The sequence below is a fragment of the Malaclemys terrapin genome, chromosome 9, assembly GCF_027887155.1.
Source record: "Malaclemys terrapin pileata isolate rMalTer1 chromosome 9, rMalTer1.hap1, whole genome shotgun sequence".
NCBI classification, from domain to species: Eukaryota; Metazoa; Chordata; order Testudines; family Emydidae; genus Malaclemys; species Malaclemys terrapin.
Genome location: NC_071513.1, coordinates 54,587,172 through 54,607,640, shown reverse-complemented (window position 1 = coordinate 54,607,640; position 20,469 = coordinate 54,587,172). Strand labels below are relative to the sequence as shown.

The following is a 20,469-nucleotide window of genomic DNA, read 5'->3' as shown; positions in this document are numbered from 1 at the left end:
ATGGCTGCAAACACGAGCACATTTCTGAGCCAAGACCATGTGCTTCTTCCCATGCAGTCTTTGCCCCCTGTATGGAATTCAGATGGGAGGCAGCATGACCAATGTGGCAGAACAAACCTGGAAAATCTGGGGTCACTTCTTAATAGGGTAGACCCCGGTCCTGCAACTGATAGCATGCGGGCAGACTGCTGTGCCAGTGTGGAGTTCCAGTGGTACCATTATGAGCATTGGGCACATGGATTTACTCATGTGGTTCTTTCTGCAAGACTGGGGTACTGCTCTTTTCAGCTATTTTTGGATGGTGCACTCAGCTTCTCCCTTAAAGACAATGGCAGATACCAGATTACCCTTGTTTTTGGAACAGCAAGGCCAACAAAAATTCAAGCATGATTCAGTTGCCTGTTACTTTGTTTCACAGCAGGTTACCCTTGCTGAATGAAAACAGAGTATGTCACCGATCATGTTAGTTACCAAATGCAAGCACTTAAGATCAATGAAGTGACTAGATAGGGAAATCTATCTGTATCTGTCTTTTGTCTCTCATCTTGTACTTAGATTGGAAGCTCTTTGGGGCAGGGACTGACTTTTTATTCTGTGTTTATACAGCACCCAGTACAATGGAGCACTGATGCATGTTTATTACTTACATGGTTTGTGCCAAGAGGCCCCGAGTAGGAATGGGGCCTTTGAGTGTTACCACAATATAAATCTTTATCAATAATACCAATAATTATAATAATAAACCTTCCACTGCCCATGTGATCAACAACCACATTATTCTTATAGAATATCAGACCAATTTCATCACAAGAGAACAGCTTTCACTCTGGCCAATGGTTTGGTGGGGTTTTGTTGTCTCTGTTTTGGTCTCTAAATAATTTTCATTTAAAAGGTGTTGCCAAACAGGAAAGTAATGTCCATTAAATGTATTTATTAACTGGCCACCAAATTTTGTTTTGTCAAAGTACTTACAATTTCTTTGAGAATAAAGTTTTCTACGTAGTTTAATAGGTGAAGGATATAATTGTCGTGATTGATAGTGAAATGACAGGTGCATGGGTCTTATACTGGAGACTGATCCATGTGTCTGATGTAGCTTTTGTTTCTTTTTTTCAAAAGAGTTTTGTGTTTTGGGGTTGAGTAAATGATGGGTGGGTAAGAACATTGTTGCTTTTTAAAGAATGTTTCCTTGCTTGGACTAGTAGCAAAGCAGGAGGAGAGAAATCCCAAGTGCATATCACTTGGCAGGCAGGAGCAGGGAAAACATGTTAGCTGGCTCTGGAGCAACTCACCCAGTCCTGTGAGTGTTTGGGCGCTGCTGCATCTGTGCTCAAAACACAGAGAGCAACGAATCCTCACGTCAAATGATAAGGACTCTCCTGGAGTTTGGGGGATTCAGGGAGCCGGTCACTGGTGTGGGGATAGACATTGTGCCCATCCCGATCACCACAGAGGAGGGCCCTCCTGGGTACCACCCCCCATTCCTGCCCAACAGCTGCAGCTATTGACCACCCTGTCTTAGACTGCACCGCCCATGAATGTTCCCAGCTAACTGAGAACCACAGAGGAAAGCGCTCCCCTATAGAGCTGTGGAAACACTGTGCATGGGCATTGCCATCTTGATGCCCTCTCCCATTGCCAGGGGAGAGAGTCAGCATGGAACATGCCCCTGAGCAGGGGGTGGGGCTGAGTGTAGGTACCAATCCCCTGCTTGACTTTGACTGGCTCTCTGCTGCACCAAAGCATGCCCAGGACATGGCACAATAGCATCCGATTAAAGGGATTTTAAAAATCTAATTGATCTTTCCCCATTTATGCTGTTTGTGCAGTCTTTACATTTCTCTCAGCTTGGGTTGTGAAAAGCAGCTAGTCAGTTTCACCCTGGGGCTTTCCGGCACAGGTCGCGTTTAAGTTACAAACCCCTCTGTGACAAGTTTAAACCCAAACATATGCAATGGTGCCAGTTCTCGTGATTTTGTTGCTAGTCTTGTGATAGTTGCTGTTTATCAGTCTGGGACAGTTCCTCAGATTTGCCACCTAAAAAGAATGGCTTAAGTGTGGGAATCTTCCTCACATCCTCTGCAGTGAAGACTGTAATAGGGCAGCTGCCCCACTCCTGCAGAACAGGGGTTAAAAGCAGCCAAGTTAGGCTGATTGGGGAAGTAGCCACAGCTGTGGCCAGCTCAAATAGGGCCCTGATAAGAGGGCTGGGGGCCAGGAGCTGAGGAGTCCCTCTCTAGCTCTGGAGAGAGATGGACCTAGCTGCCTGGGCGCTCAGGTACCATGCACAGAGCAGTGCTGGGGAAGGGGCAGTCTGAGCTGGGGAGCTCAGGCCTGGTGACCTCCCAGGCTTGGCTTGACAGGAAGGCCTAGAGAGGTACTGGGCTGCAGGGAAAGGCAGCAGGTCCAAACCCCCCTTGCCAGTGATGAGTGGTTTATAGACTGCAGTCTGCCCCAGTGAGTGGGGGCTAGATGATGACTGGCAGTAGCCACTGAGGCAAGGTGGGGATAGAGGTTTCCCCTGGGAGGGGAGACCCAGAGCATGGGGGTACTGCTGGGGCAGAACACTGAGGTCAAGGGCAGTGGGGTCTGGGAGGACACGGGGCCAGTGGCAGGTGACACACCGTCCAGCAGAGGGTGCTCTGAAGTTGAGCTGTTTCCCTGGACGACCAGCAGGAGGTGCTGTGCCAGTGAGTCATCACTTTGCTACAAGACCCATACAAAGAATTCATTTAGCTTCTCCACCACACATAACTCCAGCATAACTGACCGCCTCAACCACTGAGAGCATCAAGGCTGGTATAAGGGGATGGGCTGCAGGGCCAGATTCAGGTGCATTGGCAGAGAAATGATCCAATGTGCCTGGGGTTGCTATATGAGCATCTAATCAGCTGGGGGAAAACCTCATTTTCATTCCAGCCCCCATGCAGCTTATTCAGCTGTGAAAGCCTAGGAGGGTGTGGGAGCTCTTTGTACATACGAGTGTCAGAGCCAAGTGTGGCGGGACGGATTCAGTCTAGCAGCTAGGCACTACATGCATGGCCTAGACTACTGGGGAGGGGGTTTATTTCACAGTATTAAAAACTGCAACACTTCTGCTCTCAGCTTCACCCTCTCTCAGGAACTTGATGGTGAGCTCCTTGGGAGAGCAGAGCAAATAATTCACAACAAATGCATCCAGATTTAGTGTGTCTGCTGCTTGGTGAATATCTGTGAGCCCTGGTGATTTCCCTTGAATGTATTAGTTATCCACATTTATTCAGTCAATGTTGTATTGGATTAATTTTTTACCTTCTGAATTGATTGAGAGCAGGTGTCTCTGAGAATTTCAGTACTCACCACCTGTTAAAATCTGAGCTGTGGTAGCCAGAAAGTCACATGGTATTGTGGCTGGATGAGATTGCAAGGACCTCTAAATACTTGTGGGTGGGGATTTAAATTTAGTTTCCCCACAAACACTCCTGTTTAATTTTGAAATTGGGTTTCTCTGAACATTTGATGTGAGTAAATCTCAATCAGTTGAGTTTTTGCGGAAAGCAAGCGCATAGGGCAGCAAATGTGGCCAAAGAGAGTTAATTTAAATGTGGGAGCGAATATTGTTGGAAAATTAGTTATCATATCATAGAATCGTAGGACTGGACAAGACTTCAAGTTTAGTCCCTTGCACAAGTCTAGTCCCCTGCAGAACTAAGTATTATCTCTAGACCATCCCTGACAGGTGTTTGTCTAACCTGCTCTTAAAAATCTCCAGTGATGGAAATTCCAGAACCTCCCTAGGCAATTTGTTCCAGTGCTTAACAACCCTGACAGTTAGGAGATGCAATATCTCCCAGCCCTATTCCAGAGGCAGCTATGCAGCCAGGCAAGTTGTTAAAACATTAGGCAGTAATTTGTTTCCCCTGTCTCTCATCTCTTGTTGCTAGTTAGATAAATGGGTTGTCCTGAAACCAGCCTCATCCTTCACTGAAACAGCAACAACAAATACAATACTGTCCACACCCAGTGATCTATCCCTGGAGACCTTCCCTCCCCCAGGCCACAGGCTACAAATATGAAATGAAGCGTGCATGCGACATAATGGATAACTTGAAAGCAAGAGAATGGCCTGCAGCCACCCCTGTGATCACAGGGTCAGAACCATCAGCTGGAGTCCACTGAGTTGCCACTACTGGCTGCACAGGTGGAGAACTTTGTGAGCAACTCTTGCAAAGGAGGTTGTGGAAGGGGCTCAGATGTGGAGCATGCTGTGGAGGAAAAGGATTGCTAATGGAGTCATTTCTTGCTGCTCTAGAACACACAATCCAGCAACCGAGAGTCACCCCGTTGGGTGCCATTGCTGAGTCACCTGCAGGACATGCCAAGTTCTTGCCTCTGGATGGGCTGTCAGAGCTCCAGGAAATAGGCCCCTCCAGAAAATGAGGGTGTTGGTGGGGGGAGGGGAGGATGAGGGTGTTGCGGGAAGGTAAGATTTGGGGGGTTGGTGAGTGGGGACAGGGAGGATTTGGGGGTTGAGGGAGGGACAATTTGGAGGGTTGGTTGGGGAAGGGAGTATTTGGGGGAGGTTTGGGGGGTTGGTAGGAGGGGGAGGAGAGGATGAGGGGGCTGGGGAAGAGGGAGAAAGGAGGATAAGGGGTTTGGGGCGGAGGAGAGGCTGGCAGTTTGGGAGGACTAAGGGGGGAAACTTGGATATGAGGGGCCTTCGGCTGTATTGGTGAGGCTGCAGGAGGGGTGAAGGGGCCTCGCTGTGCTGGGCCCTCTGCTTGTGCAAGGGTCTGGCGGCACTTCAGGGCCTGCCTCCCCCATCTTTGCTGACAGAGTCATGACCCCGAGGACAGAGGCCATTCAGGAGCTGGGTTGGGCTCGGAGTGCTGCTAGGCAGCTCCCAGGAGGAAGACCTTGGAGAGGTCTGAGCGCCATCCCCACGCCGGGGCTCTGCCCCAAGCTCACTTCGAGGGTGACATGGTTTAAGAGCAGCCCTTGAAGGGCAGGGCAGTGGCTTGGCCTGGGCATCCCTGTGGAGATGAATGCCAGCCTTTTGCCCCACACAGGAGTCCAGGCCCTGAGGCCAGGCGCAGGAGTGAGCGGGGCAGATGGTTGGGGCTAAACTGGGAATGGGCAGAGCATTGACTCCACTTCCCCTTTTCTGGCCAGTGCAGAGAGTCAGTGTAACGATGCTGTTCTGGCGGGACCCAACTGAGAATGCCAATTCAGGACAAATTGCTTTAAACAGGGCAGTTACAGCCCCAGGCTGGGATTTTTCCACCTCTAAGGCAAACCAAACCAGCCAGACAAAGAGGACATTGGTCTCACCCCACTGGCTAACCACAAGTCACACAAGCAATTCCCTTAGACACTCCACTTTCCCAGTATCACCACCAGTGCCACTCGTATGGGGACAAATGGTTGTGAAAACCCAACACCCCAGTAAAAGAAAAAAGGTTCTCTTGATCCCAAAGGACCAAGCCCCAGACCCAGGTCAATATACAAATCAGATCTTACCCACAAATCATGCTGTTGCCAATCCTTTAGAATCTAAAATCTAAATGTTTATTCATAAAAGGAAAAAGATATAGATGAGAGCTAGGATTGGTTAAATGGAATCAATTACATACAGTAATGGCAAAGTTCTTGGTTCAGGCTTGTAGCAGTGATAGAATAAACTGCAGGTTCAAAATCAAGTCTCTGGAGTACATCCCAGCTGGGATGGGTCATCAGTCCTTTGTGTAGGGCTTCAGTTTGTAGCAAAGTTCCTCCAGAGGTATGAAGCAGGATTGAAGACAAGATGGAGATGAGACATCAGCCTTTTATAGTCTTTTCCCGGTGTAAGAACACCTCTTTGTTCTTACTGTGGAAAATTACAGCAAAATGGAGTCTGCAGTCACATAGGCAAGTCCTTGCATACTTTGCTGAGTCACAAGGCATATCTGCCTTCTCTCAATGGGTCAATTGTATAGCTGATGGTCCTTAATGGGCCATCAAGCAGGCTAGGCAGAGCTAACACCAACTTGTCTGGGATGTCACCCAGAAGCATAGCAGACAGTATAGAGCCAATATTCATAACTTCAACTACAAAATTGATACACACATATAGATAGCATAATCATAACCAGTAAACCATAACCTTGTCTTAGACAACTAATTTCATCCCCTTCATACAAGATTTGGTGCCACTACAGGACCTTGGTTGCAACCATGTTCTATACGGTCCCAGTTCAAACCAATAACGTGACAGTCGGGGAAGCAATTTGTTGTTGAGACATGCCAGCAGTAAATTACCATCCCCTGTGAGTAAAGGGAGGGACCTGAGCTCATATGGTGGTGCAGCAAGGACATAATCCTTCTTCTGCGTGCCATGGTCAGGCCTGTATTTCAAGCTGCTTTTACTTTGCCAAGCCGTTGGCATAAACACCAGGTTAACCCGTGTGTCTTCTGAGAGAAGTGGGCATGGTGAATGTCCAGAGTGACCTAGACAAATTGGAGGATTGGGCCAAAAGAAATCTGATGAGGTTCAACAAGGACAAGTGCAGAGTCCTGCACTTAGGAAGGAAGAATCCCATGCACTGCTACAGACTAGGGACCGAATGGCTAGGCAGCAGTTCTGCAGAAAAGGACCTGGGGATTAAGTGGACGAGAAGCTTGATATGTGTCAGCAGTGTGCCTTCATTGCCAAGAAGGCCAATGGCATATTGGGCTGTATTAGTAGGAGCATTGCCAGCAGATTGAGGGAAGTGATTATTCCCCTCTATTCGGCACTGATGAGGCCACACCTGGAGTATTGCATCCAGTTTTGGTCCCCCCACTATAGAATGGATGTGGACAAATTGGAGAGAGTCCAGCGGAGGGCAGTGGAAATGATTAGGGGGCTGGGGCACGTGACTTATAAGGAGAGACTGAGGGAACTGGGGTTATTTAATCTGCAGAAGGGAAGAGTGAGGAGGGATTTGATAGCAGCCTTCAACAACCTGAAGGGGGGTTCTATAGGGGATGGAGCTAGGCTGTTCTCAGTGGTGGTAGATGACAGCACAAGGTGTAATGGTCTCAAGTTGCAGTGGGGGAGGTCTAGGTTGGATATTAGGAAACACTATTTTACTAGGAGGGTGATGAAGCACTGGAATGGATTACCTAGGGAGGTCGTGGAATCTCCATCCTTAGAAGGTTTCTAAGGCCCGGCTTGACAAAGCCCTGGCTGAAATGATTTAATTGGTCCTGCTTTGAGCAGGGGATTGGACTAGATGACCTCCTGAGGTCTCTTCCAACCCTAATATTCTATGATTCTATGAAACTCATAAGTTAGGAGAGTTTGAAAATACCACTAGATGTATAGGTGTGTTTTGAAAATACCACTAGATGGCTATGTTCATCTTTAGGTCCCTAAACACCTTTGAAAAATCGGCCCCTACTTCCCTGATCCAAAGCAACTCCCATTGATTTCAATGGGCTGTGGATCCGGCTCTGAGCGTGGGAAATGTAAAATGACCCAACATTTCCTCTCATTTTCCCAGACTTGCATGATACATAGAAAGTGACTCAGGCAGTTTGTTAAAATGTCAAAAGTTTTTAAGGAAATATCTTAGAGGTGTGAAAAAATATTGACTGTCCCTTATCTATGGGACTGATGTGGTTTTTGAAGTGTCAGTGATTTTGTAAAGGCAAGGGAACAGTTGCCTGTGGTCATTCTTGGTACCTAATTTGGCAGTTAGGTCTTCTTAAAGCTAATTGTCCCATTATTGACATTAATGTGATGATGGCTCTAGAATTGCTGTGGATGGACTTCTTGGAAAGCTAAGATGGTGTCATTAAATTCTGACCCTTGTTCATGAATCACACCCACTCGGACTGCAGGAGTTTAAGGGAAATTCAAACCACAGACCATCACCTGTCATTCGCCATGACCTGCAGTCTTGATGGATTTGATCTCCCTAGTTTTTCTTCCTCTCTTTTCAGGGCTTGTTAAGACAGCTAGTCCTGTTGCCAGGATCTGATGCTACCTCAAGGATGTGCACTAACATGAACTTTAAGCTAGCAGTGCTCTCCATCCCCCCAGTACTGCAGGATCTCCCAGTGAAGCCAGCGAGCAATGAGGTGCTGAAATACCCTTACGGTCAGTAACATGCAACAGATATAGTTCATGAGGTGCTTCACCATCGTGCATTAGCAGAACATTAGAGCAGAAGCTTATTGCTGCTTTCTAACCACTCGTAGCCTGATGCTAGTCTGATGGGAAAGCCAACCACGGTGAGCAGACTGCATAGCAAGAAGGCAAGAGTTGCAAAGCGTTTCACATCTCAGGGGAAGGAATTTTTGTCTTCCATTGATTTTATCCTATTGCTTTTCTTGGAAACTTGCAGAATCAGTCATGGAACAGAGCAATCTTGAGGGTATTTCCTATCATGTACCTGTGCCAAGCTTGGAAGGAATAGCTGTAGCTCATCTCCTTTCCCAGAACACCACTTACATTATCTTGCATATTGCTGTTAACTATTTCCCTAAGCAATTTCCTGTCAGTACAGTATAGGAAGAATCTTATCTCAAAACAGTAGCATATTTAGAAGAAGGATAGTACAGTGACTAAGGTGAGGGGCCTGGGCAGCAGAAGATCCAGGTTCTTGTTCTGCTACGAGCTTCCTGGATGACTTTAGGGAGGGTATCTTTCTGAAAAGTGAATGGCATGTTGATCAAAGGTTTTGAAAGAGACAAGGCTTAAAAACGAAGGTTTTTTCTCCTTCTGAAGGTTTTGTTTGGCTTGTCATAACTCCAAAATGGCTTGGCCCAGAAATTAGGGTTACCATATTTCAACACTGAAAAAAGAGAACACTCCACGGGGGTCCTGTCCCTGCCCCAACTCCGCCCCTTCCCCACCCCATCCCCGCCCCCATTCCAACCCCTTCCCCAAAGTCCCTGCCCCAACTCTGCTCCCTCCTCTGAGCACCCCGCATTCCCCCTCCTCCCTCCCACTCTGATCTTGGTTGGGGGTTGCTAAGTGCTTCCCTGCTCCCCACTCGCCCTGCAGCCTCTGCACCCCCCCTTGCCCTGCAGCCTCTGCGACCCCTGCTCCCCACTCGCCCTGCAGCCTCTGCGACCCCTGCTCCCCACTCGCCCTGCAGCCTCTGCGACCCCTGCTCCCCACTCGCCCTGCAGCCCCTGCACCCCCCCACCCCTGCAGCCTCTGCGACCCCTGCTCCCCACTTGCCCTGCAGCCCCTGCACCTCCCCGCCCCTGTAGCCTCTGCGCCCCCCGCCTGCCCTGCCCCTGCACCCGCCTGCCCCTGCAGCCTCTATACCCCTGCCTGTCCTGCTCCTCCTCGCCCTGCAGCCTTTGCGCCCCCTGCCTGCCCTGCTCCCCCGCTCCCCCGGCAGCCTCTGCCTGGTGGGGGCTTCGGACACTCAGTGGTGACCAGGGTGGCACGGGTCCCTGCAGCCCCAGCACGCACCGCAGCCTCCTTCCTGCTGCTGCTGAGCACGTTCCCCGGCCTGTCTGTCCCCGCTGGAAACAGCTCCCGGGGTGCCAGGTTCTGAGCCGCGCGGGGCGACGGGGACGCAGGGACGGTCCCGCAGTGGCCGGGGGGTCCCCGCCCGTGAGGGAAGCCTGAGCCGCTGGCTGGGCCCGGCCTCCCCGTGGTCCTGTGAGCTCGGCTGGGGCACGCGGTCCGCCCGGCCTGCGGGGGCAGTAGCGGCCCCTCCGTCGCCTTCTGCGGCTGTGCTCCCCCTCTCCCTCCGCCCGCGCTCGCTACAATGTAGCCGGGGCGGCTGGGCTGTGCTGCGGATCCGGCGGGTCGTGCTGGGGCTGGGCGGATCCAGGCTTATGCCTCCCTATTGTCCCGGACATGTTCGGCTTTTTGAAAATTCCCCCCGGATGGGGATTTGAGGACCAAAAAGCCAGACATGTCCAGGGAAATCCGGACATATGGTAATCCTACCAGACATGACTGATTTGGTCTAATCTATCGGTCTGGGTAGGAGTTGATACTAATGAATAGTTTTAGGATGGGGCATATGGAGAGAGGGCCCAGCGGGATGATGCAGGGAGGAGAGTTGGCCCATACAGCAGTCCAGAGACCCACTCCTGAAATAAATCCACCATTCAGTCTTCCTTAGACTTTAGCGTGAAGAGCTCATTAAATAGCATGGAGACAGTTCAGGCCATTCATATCCATTGTGTTGAGCTGTCTGCAGACTCAGGCAGACAGCACTATTGTGTTTTGCATTCTGTTCCTGTGTGGAAGGTGTTTGTCGGTCCCATAGATTCATAGATTCTAGGACTGGAAGGGACCTCGAGAGGTCATCGAGTCCAGTCCCCTGCCCGCATGGCAGGACCAAATACTGCCTAGACCATCCCTAGTAGACATTTATCTAACCTACCCTTAAATATCTCCAGAGACGGAGATTCCACAACCTCCCATAATAGCTACCACCGTAATTTTTTTTTTTTAAACATGAAAGCTTAGGCTAGCGTCCAGTTCTGGCAAGGGGTGGATTGGGTGGCAAATTCTGCAGAGCCCTGTCAATAAGGAAGCGGGTTTTATCCCTTGGAAATAGCAAGAGAAGCTGCGTTTCTGAGTCTGATCTTTGTGGTACATGTCAGTCTGCAAAGGCCACTTCTGAGAATTGCTAGGGAGCAAGGCACTGCCCTCAGAATTGTAGATCAGCTAGTGAGAGCTGTCCTGGGGATATAATGCCTGTAATGCACAGTAATATTCTCATTAGAGCATTGCTATGTGGAGCTCTGTGGAAACAGGTCTGGGCTGGTCTCTCTTGCTCAGAAAACAGCCCAGCTTTACTCCCTATGCAGTTATTCTAAGCACTGCTGTGGTTCTATTTCCCCTCCAGGCTATTTACTATCATTCTAAGCATAGCGCAGCATCTTCCAGGGCTTGTAGCATGCAGAAGGATGGTGGGGTCTGGGCTCTTTGTTTCCCCAAAGGGAATAGAGTGGGGAGCTCACTCTGGAATTCTGGGATGAATCCATTAGTAAGTCTCCATGCCCAATTCTCCTCTGGCTCACGCCAGTGTGATTCCTTGGATGTCAGTGAGTTACCCCTGATTTGCACCGGTGTAAGAGTGAGGAGAATCAGGCCTGAGTTTTGGGAGTCGCTGGAGAGCAAAGGAGAGCCGGGCACTGAGAGCAGGGGGATCTGAGAGCGCTCTGTGGCCCGCAGCGGGTGATGTAAGCCAGAAGGGGGGGGATAGAGAGAGAGCAGTTCCGCCCGACCAGCATGAGACATACATGCACAAGCACTGATCAGTCTAGCATGCTAAAAATAGAGACTAGCCATGGTGGCACAAGCAGTGCGACAGGTTAGCGCCTTGAGTGCATACATGCCCTAGACCATAGGCACATACTCAGGGCAGCTCGCTCTTCCTGCTGATCCCACTGTCGTGGCTACCCTCTACTTTTAGTGCTCCATCTCAGCTAGCATGGGTATGTCTTCTACAGCTGGGGATCACACCCCCAGCTCCAAGTGTAGACATCCCCTAGGACTGACTTGAATAGGCTGCTTGTCCCTGTAACAGAATAACAGATACTGGGGGAGAGCTCGGAGCAGAGGGAGAAAATTAAAAAAAGAAATGTTTTTTCCACTTTAAAAACATATGGAAATGAGGCCATGCATAGTAATCGATATGCACATCAAGCGCTTGTACATTTGTATGATATCTCCAAATTTCTGGACCTTGGGCCTTAACAGATATGGAATAGATTAGGCCCTTGGAGCTCTGCAGCATATCTGCTGAGTCTGACTTTGTCTTGGAACAGGGCCCTTGCTATTGCTCCTGCAAAGTGGACGTGCGATCTCTTTCTCGTGAGTGAAGGCCCTATTCAGCACAACACTAAAGCACATGCTTGACATTAAGCACAGTCGTACTCTAATTGACATGAGTGGATTACGCTGATGTACTTAAAGTTAAGTGTGTGCTTAGGCGCTTTGTGGGGTGTGGGTCCTAAGCCATGTAACCCATTGTGATCCGTAGGAGTCTCTATCCAATTCAGGCCACCCTATGCTATATGCTCAGGCAGGGCAGTGTGCAGTGGGTCTCCATTTTTAATGGTCCGATTTAATCTTTCATTGTATCGAGGGCATTAAAGGGACCTGTTTGCTCTTGTTTTGTGTTCAGAGGCTGACATGAAACTGACTCTGGGATCCCGACCTCCCTGCACGAAGAATGAAAAGGCCCAGTTCTGGTTTAATGCTTCTCGGAAAGGGCTCTATCTATGTGATGGGAGTGCCTGGGTCGCCATGCTAGAAGGTAAGGGATCTGTGACTGGTGGACAGCTCTGCCGTTATGGCTCACTTTGTTGCTCCTAGTGGTAGAGATTTAGATTGCAAGTTCTATGGAGCTCAGACTCAGTCTTCTCATCTGGGAGCACCAGTGACTGGTCTGACACCCCCCTGGACACACCTTATGGAATTAAGATAAATGTTATTGAATTAAGTTTAATACCTTGGGGTCTATTGTATTAAAAATGCAAGTGTGGATGTGTTATTGTGGAGCTTCTACAGGAGACTGACTAATGCAATCTCTAGGATGGATTAGGTACTTCCAAGGACTTTTTGGGGACCAGAAGTGTGAAGTGGAACTCCTAGGAAATACGTGAGGTGAGGACATTGCAACCCCCCACCTACACATTCAGTCTTTGAAGCTTCGCCCTGAGGGGTGCACTGTTGTCTGTTGATCACCTGTTACATGCGGGCAGTTCAGAGACACAATCTGGATTCTCCAGGGACTGACAGACACAGAAAGGACTTCACAAAAAGATGACTCAGGGCCTTCTCCCTGATCCAGCAAATGGACAGGACCTCTGGGCGACAGAGGGCCCCAATCTTTAGGGTTGGAAGGATTTGACCATCTGAGGCCCCATAAGACTGGGTGCTAGTTCTGAGCTGAGGCTTCTGACCATAGCAGAGACCACTTTGTGGGGTATGGAAGAACTCCTGCCATGGTGGAGTTGGGGTGACCTCTGGTAAGCTTGTCTGCATGCACGTAGGTTCTCTTATTGTTTTTAATATGTTTTCTCTGGAGTGCTTTTACCCGAAGAATAAACATGCTTGCTTAGGAAGAGCTGTGTGGTAGCTTAATTGTGATCAGCAAACACTATTAGTCTCTGGAGAGAAAGCAAGCAGATGTGCTTAACAGATTGTCTTTTCCTGGGAATAACACGGTGATTGCTGGGAACTGTTCAGCCTGAAGACACCCTGTTCAGGAAGAAAAGAGACACAGGTCTCCACCCAAGAGAGGGGATGGCTGGAGAGCTGGGGGCCCTTCCTGTACCACTGAGGGGAAACACAGGTACAGTTGCCCTGAACCGTGACAGCACCTAGCATATATTTGGTGTTATATGAATAATAATGATTAACAAATGGTGTAAGTATGGCAAGATGAGGTGTTTTCTCTCTTTGTCTCTTGTGCAGGGTTGTTCTTTGCTAGTGGGTGTGTGAGATCTCAGCAGAAGTACAGAAAGATCTTTTCACTGCTCTCCTGCCCTCATTTTTCATTGTATGTGTGATGGGTTCGATCACAGAGACTCCCCTCGAGACTCATTCTATGAGCTGGGATACCACTGAGAACAACCCTCCTGCCAGAACAGGCACCCCTCTACTCCTGTCTTGCTGAGTTAGACACTCCAGCACAGACCCAGAGATTGGACCATGCCTCTCTGCAGTTCACTGAAACTGAGATTCACTCAGCCCAGGAGCTTCTCAGTTAACAGGGACTTTCCCAGCAGCCAGTGTTCAGCCTTTCTGGGAGCCAGTACCCCAGATAAATCTGTTTTACTCTGTATAAAGCTTATACAGGGTAAATTCATCAATTGTCTGGCCTCTATAACACTGATAGAGAGAGATGCACAGCTGTTTGCTCCCCCAGGTATTAATCACTTACTCTGGGTTTATTAATAAACAAGTGATTTTATTAAGTATAAAATGTAGGATTTAAACTGTTTCAAGTAATAACAGACAGAACAAAGTAAGTCACCAAGTAAAATAAAGCAAAAACATGCAAGTCTAAGCCTAATACATTAAGAAACTGATTACAGGTAATATCTCACCCTCTGAGATGTTCCAACAAGCTTCTTTCACAGACTAGACTCCTTCCTAGTCTGGGCCCAATCCTTTCCCCTGGTACAGTCCTTGTTAGTTCCAGCAGACATCTCAGGTGGTAAGCAGGGATTTTTTTTATAGCTTTGGCACAAGGTGGGAATCTTTTGTCTATGCTTGTCTCCACCCTCGCCTCATCAATGGAAAAGTACAATGATTAAGATGGATTCCGGTATCATGTGACATGGTCACATGCCCAGTGTATGACCCCTAGTCTCCATTCTTCCTGGGTGGGCCCACACGTACACAGGAAAGCTTGCAGGTAAATAAACCACTTACAACCAATTGTCCTAGTCAATGGGAGCCATCAAGATTCTAAACCACCATTAATAGCCCACACTTTGCATAATTACAATAGGACTTCGGAGTTATACTTCATATTTCTAGCTTCAGATACAAGAATGTTACAAGTATCAGAGGGGTAGCCGTGTTAGTCTGAATCTGTAAAAAGCAACAGAGGGTCCTGTGGCACCTTTAAGACTAACAGAAGTATTGGGAGCATAAGCTTTCGTGGGTAAGAACCTCACTTCTTCAGATGCAAGTAATGGAAATTTCCAGAGGCAGGTATAAATCAGTATGGAGATAACGAGGTTAGTTCAATCAGGGAGGGTGAGGTGCTCTGCTAGCAGTTGAGGTGTGAACACCAAGGGAGGAGAAACTGCTTCTGTAGTTGGATAGCCATTCACAGTCTTTGTGTGTGATCCTTAGTTTAATCCTGATCTGATGGTGTCAAATTTGCAAATGAACTGGAGCTCAGCAGTTTCTCTTTGGAGTCTGGTCCTGACGTTTTTTTTCTGTAAGATGGCTACCTTTACATCTGCTATTGTGTGGCCAGGAAGGTTGAAGTGTTCTCCTACAGGTTTTTGTATATTGCCATTCCTGATATCTGACTTGTGTCCATTTATCCTCTTGCGTAGTGACTGTCCAGTTTGGCCAATATACATAGCAGAGGGGCATAGCTGGCACATGATGGCATATATAACATTGGTGGACGTGCAGGTGAATGAGCCGGTGATGTTGTAGCTGATCCGGTTAGGTCCTGTGATGGTGTTGCTGGTGTAGATATGTGGGCAGAGTTGGCATCAAGGTTTGTTGCATGGGTTGGTTCCTGAGTTAGAGTTGTTATGGTGCGGTGCGTGGTTGCTGGTGAGAATATGCTTACGGTTGGCGGGTTGTTGGTGGGCGAGGACTGATCTGCCTCCCAAGGTCTGTGAAAGTGAGGGATCATTGTCCAGGATGGGTTGTAGATCACTGATGATGCGTTGGAGAGGTTTAAGCTGAGGACTGTAGGTGATGGCCAGTGGAGTTCTGTTGGTTTCTCTTCTGGGCCTGTCTTGTAGCAGGAGGCTTCTGGGTACACGTCTGGCTTTGTTGATTTGTTTCTCTATTTCCTTGTGTGGGTATCGTAGTTTTGAGAATGCTTGGTGAAGATCTTGTAGGTGTTGGTCTCTCTCTGAGGGGTTGGAGCAGATGCGGTTGTACCTCAGCACTTGGCTGTAGATGATGGATCGTGTGGTGTGTCCGGGGTGGAAGCTGAAGGCATGAAGGTAGGCGTAGCGGTCGGTGGGTTTTTGGTATAGGGTGGTGTTAACGTGGCCATCGCTTATTTGTACTGTGGTGTCTAGGAAGTGGACCTCCCGTGTAGATTGGTCTAGGCTGAGGTTGATGGTGAGGTGGAAGCTGTTGAAATCATGGTGGAATTCGTCCAGGTTCTCCTTCCCATGGGTCCAGATGATGAAGATGTCATCAATGTAGCGTAGGTAGAGAAGGGGAGTGAGTGGACGAGAGCTGAGGAAGCGTTGTTCCAGGTCAGCCATAAAAATGTTGGCATATTGTGGGGCCATGCGGGTGCCCATAGCAGTGCCACTGGTCTGGAGGTATATATGCAAGAATGTTACATGCATACAAATAAGAGGAATATAGTCAGTAGGTTATAACCTTTGTTATAATACCTTACAAGAGACCTTTTGCATAAAGCATATTCCAGTTACATCATATTCACACTCAGAAGCATATTTCCATAAAACATATAGAGTGCAACGTCACAGTATGGGATGTAGGTCCATCCTCTGGCACTGCTCTATGACTCTGGTCCATCTCTAGATTGTCTGGATCTCCTGAAAGGAATAGCTAGTGAATTATCCCATTGCACCACCCAGCCTCTTTCCCCACTTATACAGACCTTTATTGGTGTTAGGTGATACCCCTCAAGCATCTGCTCATTGGATTGTTTTCTTCTCCTATTGCCATTCTGGATGGTGCTAATAATCCACCAATCTGTGGGTTACTCCTTTTTTGTTCTGATTAGAGCTGGTCAGAATTTTTCCATCCAAATGTGGGGTTTTTTGGACAGAAAATGCAGTTTCAACTCCTGGGTGAAATTTTTCAGTTTTTTCTGATGGAAAATTAAAACAGATTATTTTGTTTCAGGATGGTTCAATGCAAACTGAAATATTTTGATTTGCTGAACTGAAATGTTTCTTTCAAGTCAGTTCAACCTTACATTTCATCTCCCTATGGTGGCACACTGCTTCATGGGAGTTGTAGTTTGGATGTCTGATGTCCCCATTCTTCCCTATTCTCCAGGTCCCTGGCTGGACTACATCTCCCATGATGCAACATGGTCTCCTCTTTGATTTAGTGCTTGTCTTCACTGCAGTTAACTCGTGTTCTAACTTGAGTGTTGCCCCGAGTTCCATCTACAAACAAAACCCCTTTACTCAAGTCTGATGGTGATTTTAACTTCAGTTGTCTAGCCTGTCAGGAGGTAAGAGACTAAAGCTTGAGTTAGCTGCTAACATGACCATTCTGTAGTATGGATACAGGCTAGTGCCATTCAAGTGCTGCTAGTCCTCCAGAGCCTTCGCACGATTTCCCCTGTTTGCCCAAAAAGGACAGACAAGTTCTCCACAATTTACTGGGGAAAGATTCATACAGCAACTGACCTTAGTGCAGTGCAAAGAACCACAGGATGGGACCCCAGAAGTTTTAGCACCATACACAAGTGAGTGCAGCACCAATGTGGACACAGAAGCTAGCGTGTCATTTCATAGCATAGCTACTCTCACTCAAGCTAAGCTAACTCAAGAGGAGTAACTCAAGTGTAGATCATTTGAGTTAACTCTGCAGTGAAGACTGATCCTGAGAAGCATGGTGCATCATGGGAGTCACATGACTGCAGATATAGTCACAAGACATTTTGAAATTTCTGAATCAAAATTCTTTTCATTCTGCAAAAAAGAAAAAGTTGAAATTGTGTCATTTCCCCCAGAATGGAAATTCTGATTTTTCACTCTGCTCTATGCCTGAATCTTCCCTTTAGAAGTCTATAGTCACTCAGTTTGAGGTGTGGAATTAGAAACTGGTTATGAGATAAAAAACAGTACAGCTCTGTGGATGAGCTGCTAAGAAAACTTTATACAAGTAGGAAACTGTCTGGAGTTTTGAACCATTCAGCTTTAAACTTTTTCATAATTTTTAAACCAATTTCAAACTTGGTTTGTTTTGTAGATTGCATAGAGACTTAAAAATCAAGCCAAGTTTTAAGAAGTTATGCACTATTATTTATTGTAAGTCAAGTCCGATCAGAAATCCCAGTTTTCATTCTATTATATTTTATATTAATTGGTAAATAATATCTAATGATAAAAAGAGGGATCATGTTTTATGGCATAAACACAAGTTGTCAGAACTAAGGATGGGCTTTTATTCTTACTCTGTACTTCCTGACTTCTGATTTCTCAACCTTAATGTTGCATCAGCACTAGTCTTTGTTGGTTTTTGGTTTCCAAAAGAAATAAAATGATATGACAACCGGAATATTAAAAGACCAAAGGTCAGGCTTTCACACCTATTTAGCATCTGGTTGAAAACTGCTTGACACTAGGAAAATTCATCTCTAGAACTGCATTGCATAGGGCACCAGACTAGGGTTCAGAGCGCCTGGTTTCTATTCCCAGCTCTGTTATGAAATGGCTTTGGGGAAGTAATTTCAATTCTGTGTACCCATCTGTAAACTGGACTTGGATTTGACCCCATCACTGCAGCATAAAAGCACCTCTCAATATTTAGAAATGGCAGCAACATTTATCTACTTCCTGCCTTCCACTCCTGCAGGAGAACTAGCTCAATTAGCTGTTTGTGTGTGAGTGGGTGGGTTGTGTGTGAAGAACTTGAGTGAAGAAGGCAAGTTCAATCACTGTAATGAGACTCACCTGCCTTTATAATGCAAGTTGAGATCTAGGATTGAACAATGCTATGTATTAAGTATTAAAAGGTTCTATTATGAAAGAGGTCTTACATATAGTTGGGGTCTGCACAGTTAAGAGCTTTAAAGAGCAAGTGAAAAATAATGCTTGCAAAATGCTATGTACAAAGTATTATTAAAGAGGGTCAGTTATAGGGGTGGGACTGGAACTTCAGCTGCAGACTCAAAACCTCTCTGCGCTCACCTTTAAGCCGCGTGATTTCAGTGAAGTCTTGTGGTTGAGGAGAAAGCAGCTTTTAACATTCCTGGCATGCATAGATGCTAAGCTTTCTTTTTTCTCCCTGGGGGTGCTCCCCCATGCCCTGCCCTAAGGCCCCACCCCTGCTCCGCCTCTTCCCACCCCTGCTCTGCCTCCTCCCCAAGGCTCCGCCCTCTCTGTCTCTTCCTGGCCCACTCCGACCTCTTCCCCAAGGCCCCGCCTGCTTGCTGCTCTTCACCCCCCGCCCCAGCGCGTCCTCCAGCTGCTGAACAGCTGTGGCTGGTGGGTGCTGAGCACCCACAATTTTGTTCTGAGTGTGCTCCAGCCTATAGTCCAGGGGTTCTCTCAACAAAATTTTTGGTGGCCTCAGAGTGCAACCACCAACTCTAACTGGTGGCTGCACTGACACTTTTTTCCTAAATACTTAATTAACTTTAAGAAAAACAATTAAATATGCACAGATTTACATCCAAATCATTGTCATTTATAGTTGTAGGGTTTTTTGGCAGAGTCAATAACAGAAATAATGCTGCATCCCCCTCAGGGCCGGCTCTAGGTTTTTGCTGCCCCAAGCAAAAAAAATGTTTGGTTGCCCCCCACGCCAGCCCTGGGCTCTCACCCCCCCCACAGCAGTGCCCTCCCCCACCTGCACCTCCGCCGCCCCAGCCCTGGGCTCTCTCTTCTCCCTTCCTCCATCTGCACCTCCTGCAACCCCATCCCTGGGCTCTCCCTCCCGCACCTGCACCCCCTGCCGCCCCAGCGCTGGGATCCACCCCCGCACCCCACCTGCACCCCCTGCTGCCCCAGCCCTGGGCTCCCCCCCACCAGTGCTGACTCCGCCCGCTCCCCCCTCTTCTCCAGCCCTTCCGGCGCTGGCAGGGTCGGGGTAAGCAGCGGGGCTCCCAGGCTGTGCCTCAGCCCAGGGTCCCTCCAGCCAGGGCTCCCACCTCAAGGACTGGCCAGGACCCAGGAGGGCAGAGCCGGGGGACCACCCCAGCAGGGGGCTGAGGAGCCAAGGCAGGGTAGCCCCAGAGGGAGCGGAGCCCCAGAGAGCGGGATGTGGGCCCCGCACAGCAGCGCTCCGCCCTCTATGGCCCCACTGCTGCTGCTTCTGCTTCTGGGCGCCCTGCTGCAGTTCCTGGGCAGCTTGGGCCGCTTCGCCCAGCCCCAGCTGGGGGGCGGCAATCCTGTGGCACCTGCAGGCGGCTCCATGTGCCCCGCGGGGCGGCCCCCAGCCCGAGTGTCCCCCGCTCGGAGCCTGCCCAGCCCAGTCACAAGGTGCGGGCGTTGCTCCCCCACGGCGCGAACTGCAGCGGCCCCAGGGCACCCCCCTGCGCACGATGTGCTGCTGCTGCCAGGGCCGGCTCTAGGCTTTTGCTGCCCAAAGCAAAAAAAAAAAAAAAAAAAAATGGCCAGAATGCCGCCCCTGAAAATGTGCCGCCCCAAGCACGTGCTTGGTTTGCTGGTGCCTAGAGCCGCCCTGATCCCCCTTCTCCTCTCCTTTCCCCGCCCCATGCAGGGCTTAGCGGGTCCTGGGGCTTGCTGTGAACAGTGATATTTGTATACACCTCTAACTCGATATAACACTCTCCTCGGGAGCCAAAATATCTTACCGCGTTATAGGTGAAAACGTGTTATATCGAACTTGCTTTGTTCCACCAGTGTGTGCAGCCCCAGGGCTGCCCAGACGGGGGGGCAAGTGGGGCAATTTGCCCCAGGCCCCGGGCCCTGCAAGGGCCCCCCGAGAATATAGCATTCTATAGTATTGCAACTTTTTTTTTATGGAAGGGGCCCCCGATATTGCTTTGCTCCAGGCCCCCTGAATCCTCTGGGTAGCCCTGCACAGCCCCGCCCCCCCGGGGCACTGCTTTATCGTGTTATATCCGAATTCGTGTTATATCGGGTCGTGTTATA

The 20,469-nt window shown here is 48.7% G+C and overlaps 1 protein-coding gene across 1 annotated transcript in view; it reads left to right on the top strand.

Moving 5' to 3' along the window:
• Positions 1-20,469, top strand: part of TSPEAR (thrombospondin type laminin G domain and EAR repeats) — an 80,647-nt gene that overhangs the window by 19,789 nt on the left and 40,389 nt on the right. Inside the window, exons 5-6 of the mRNA XM_054040270.1 lie at positions 7,945-8,101; positions 12,111-12,242. Of these exons, the coding sequence (XP_053896245.1) occupies positions 7,945-8,101; positions 12,111-12,242 (289 nt within the window). The remainder of the gene's footprint in view (positions 1-7,944; positions 8,102-12,110; positions 12,243-20,469) is intronic.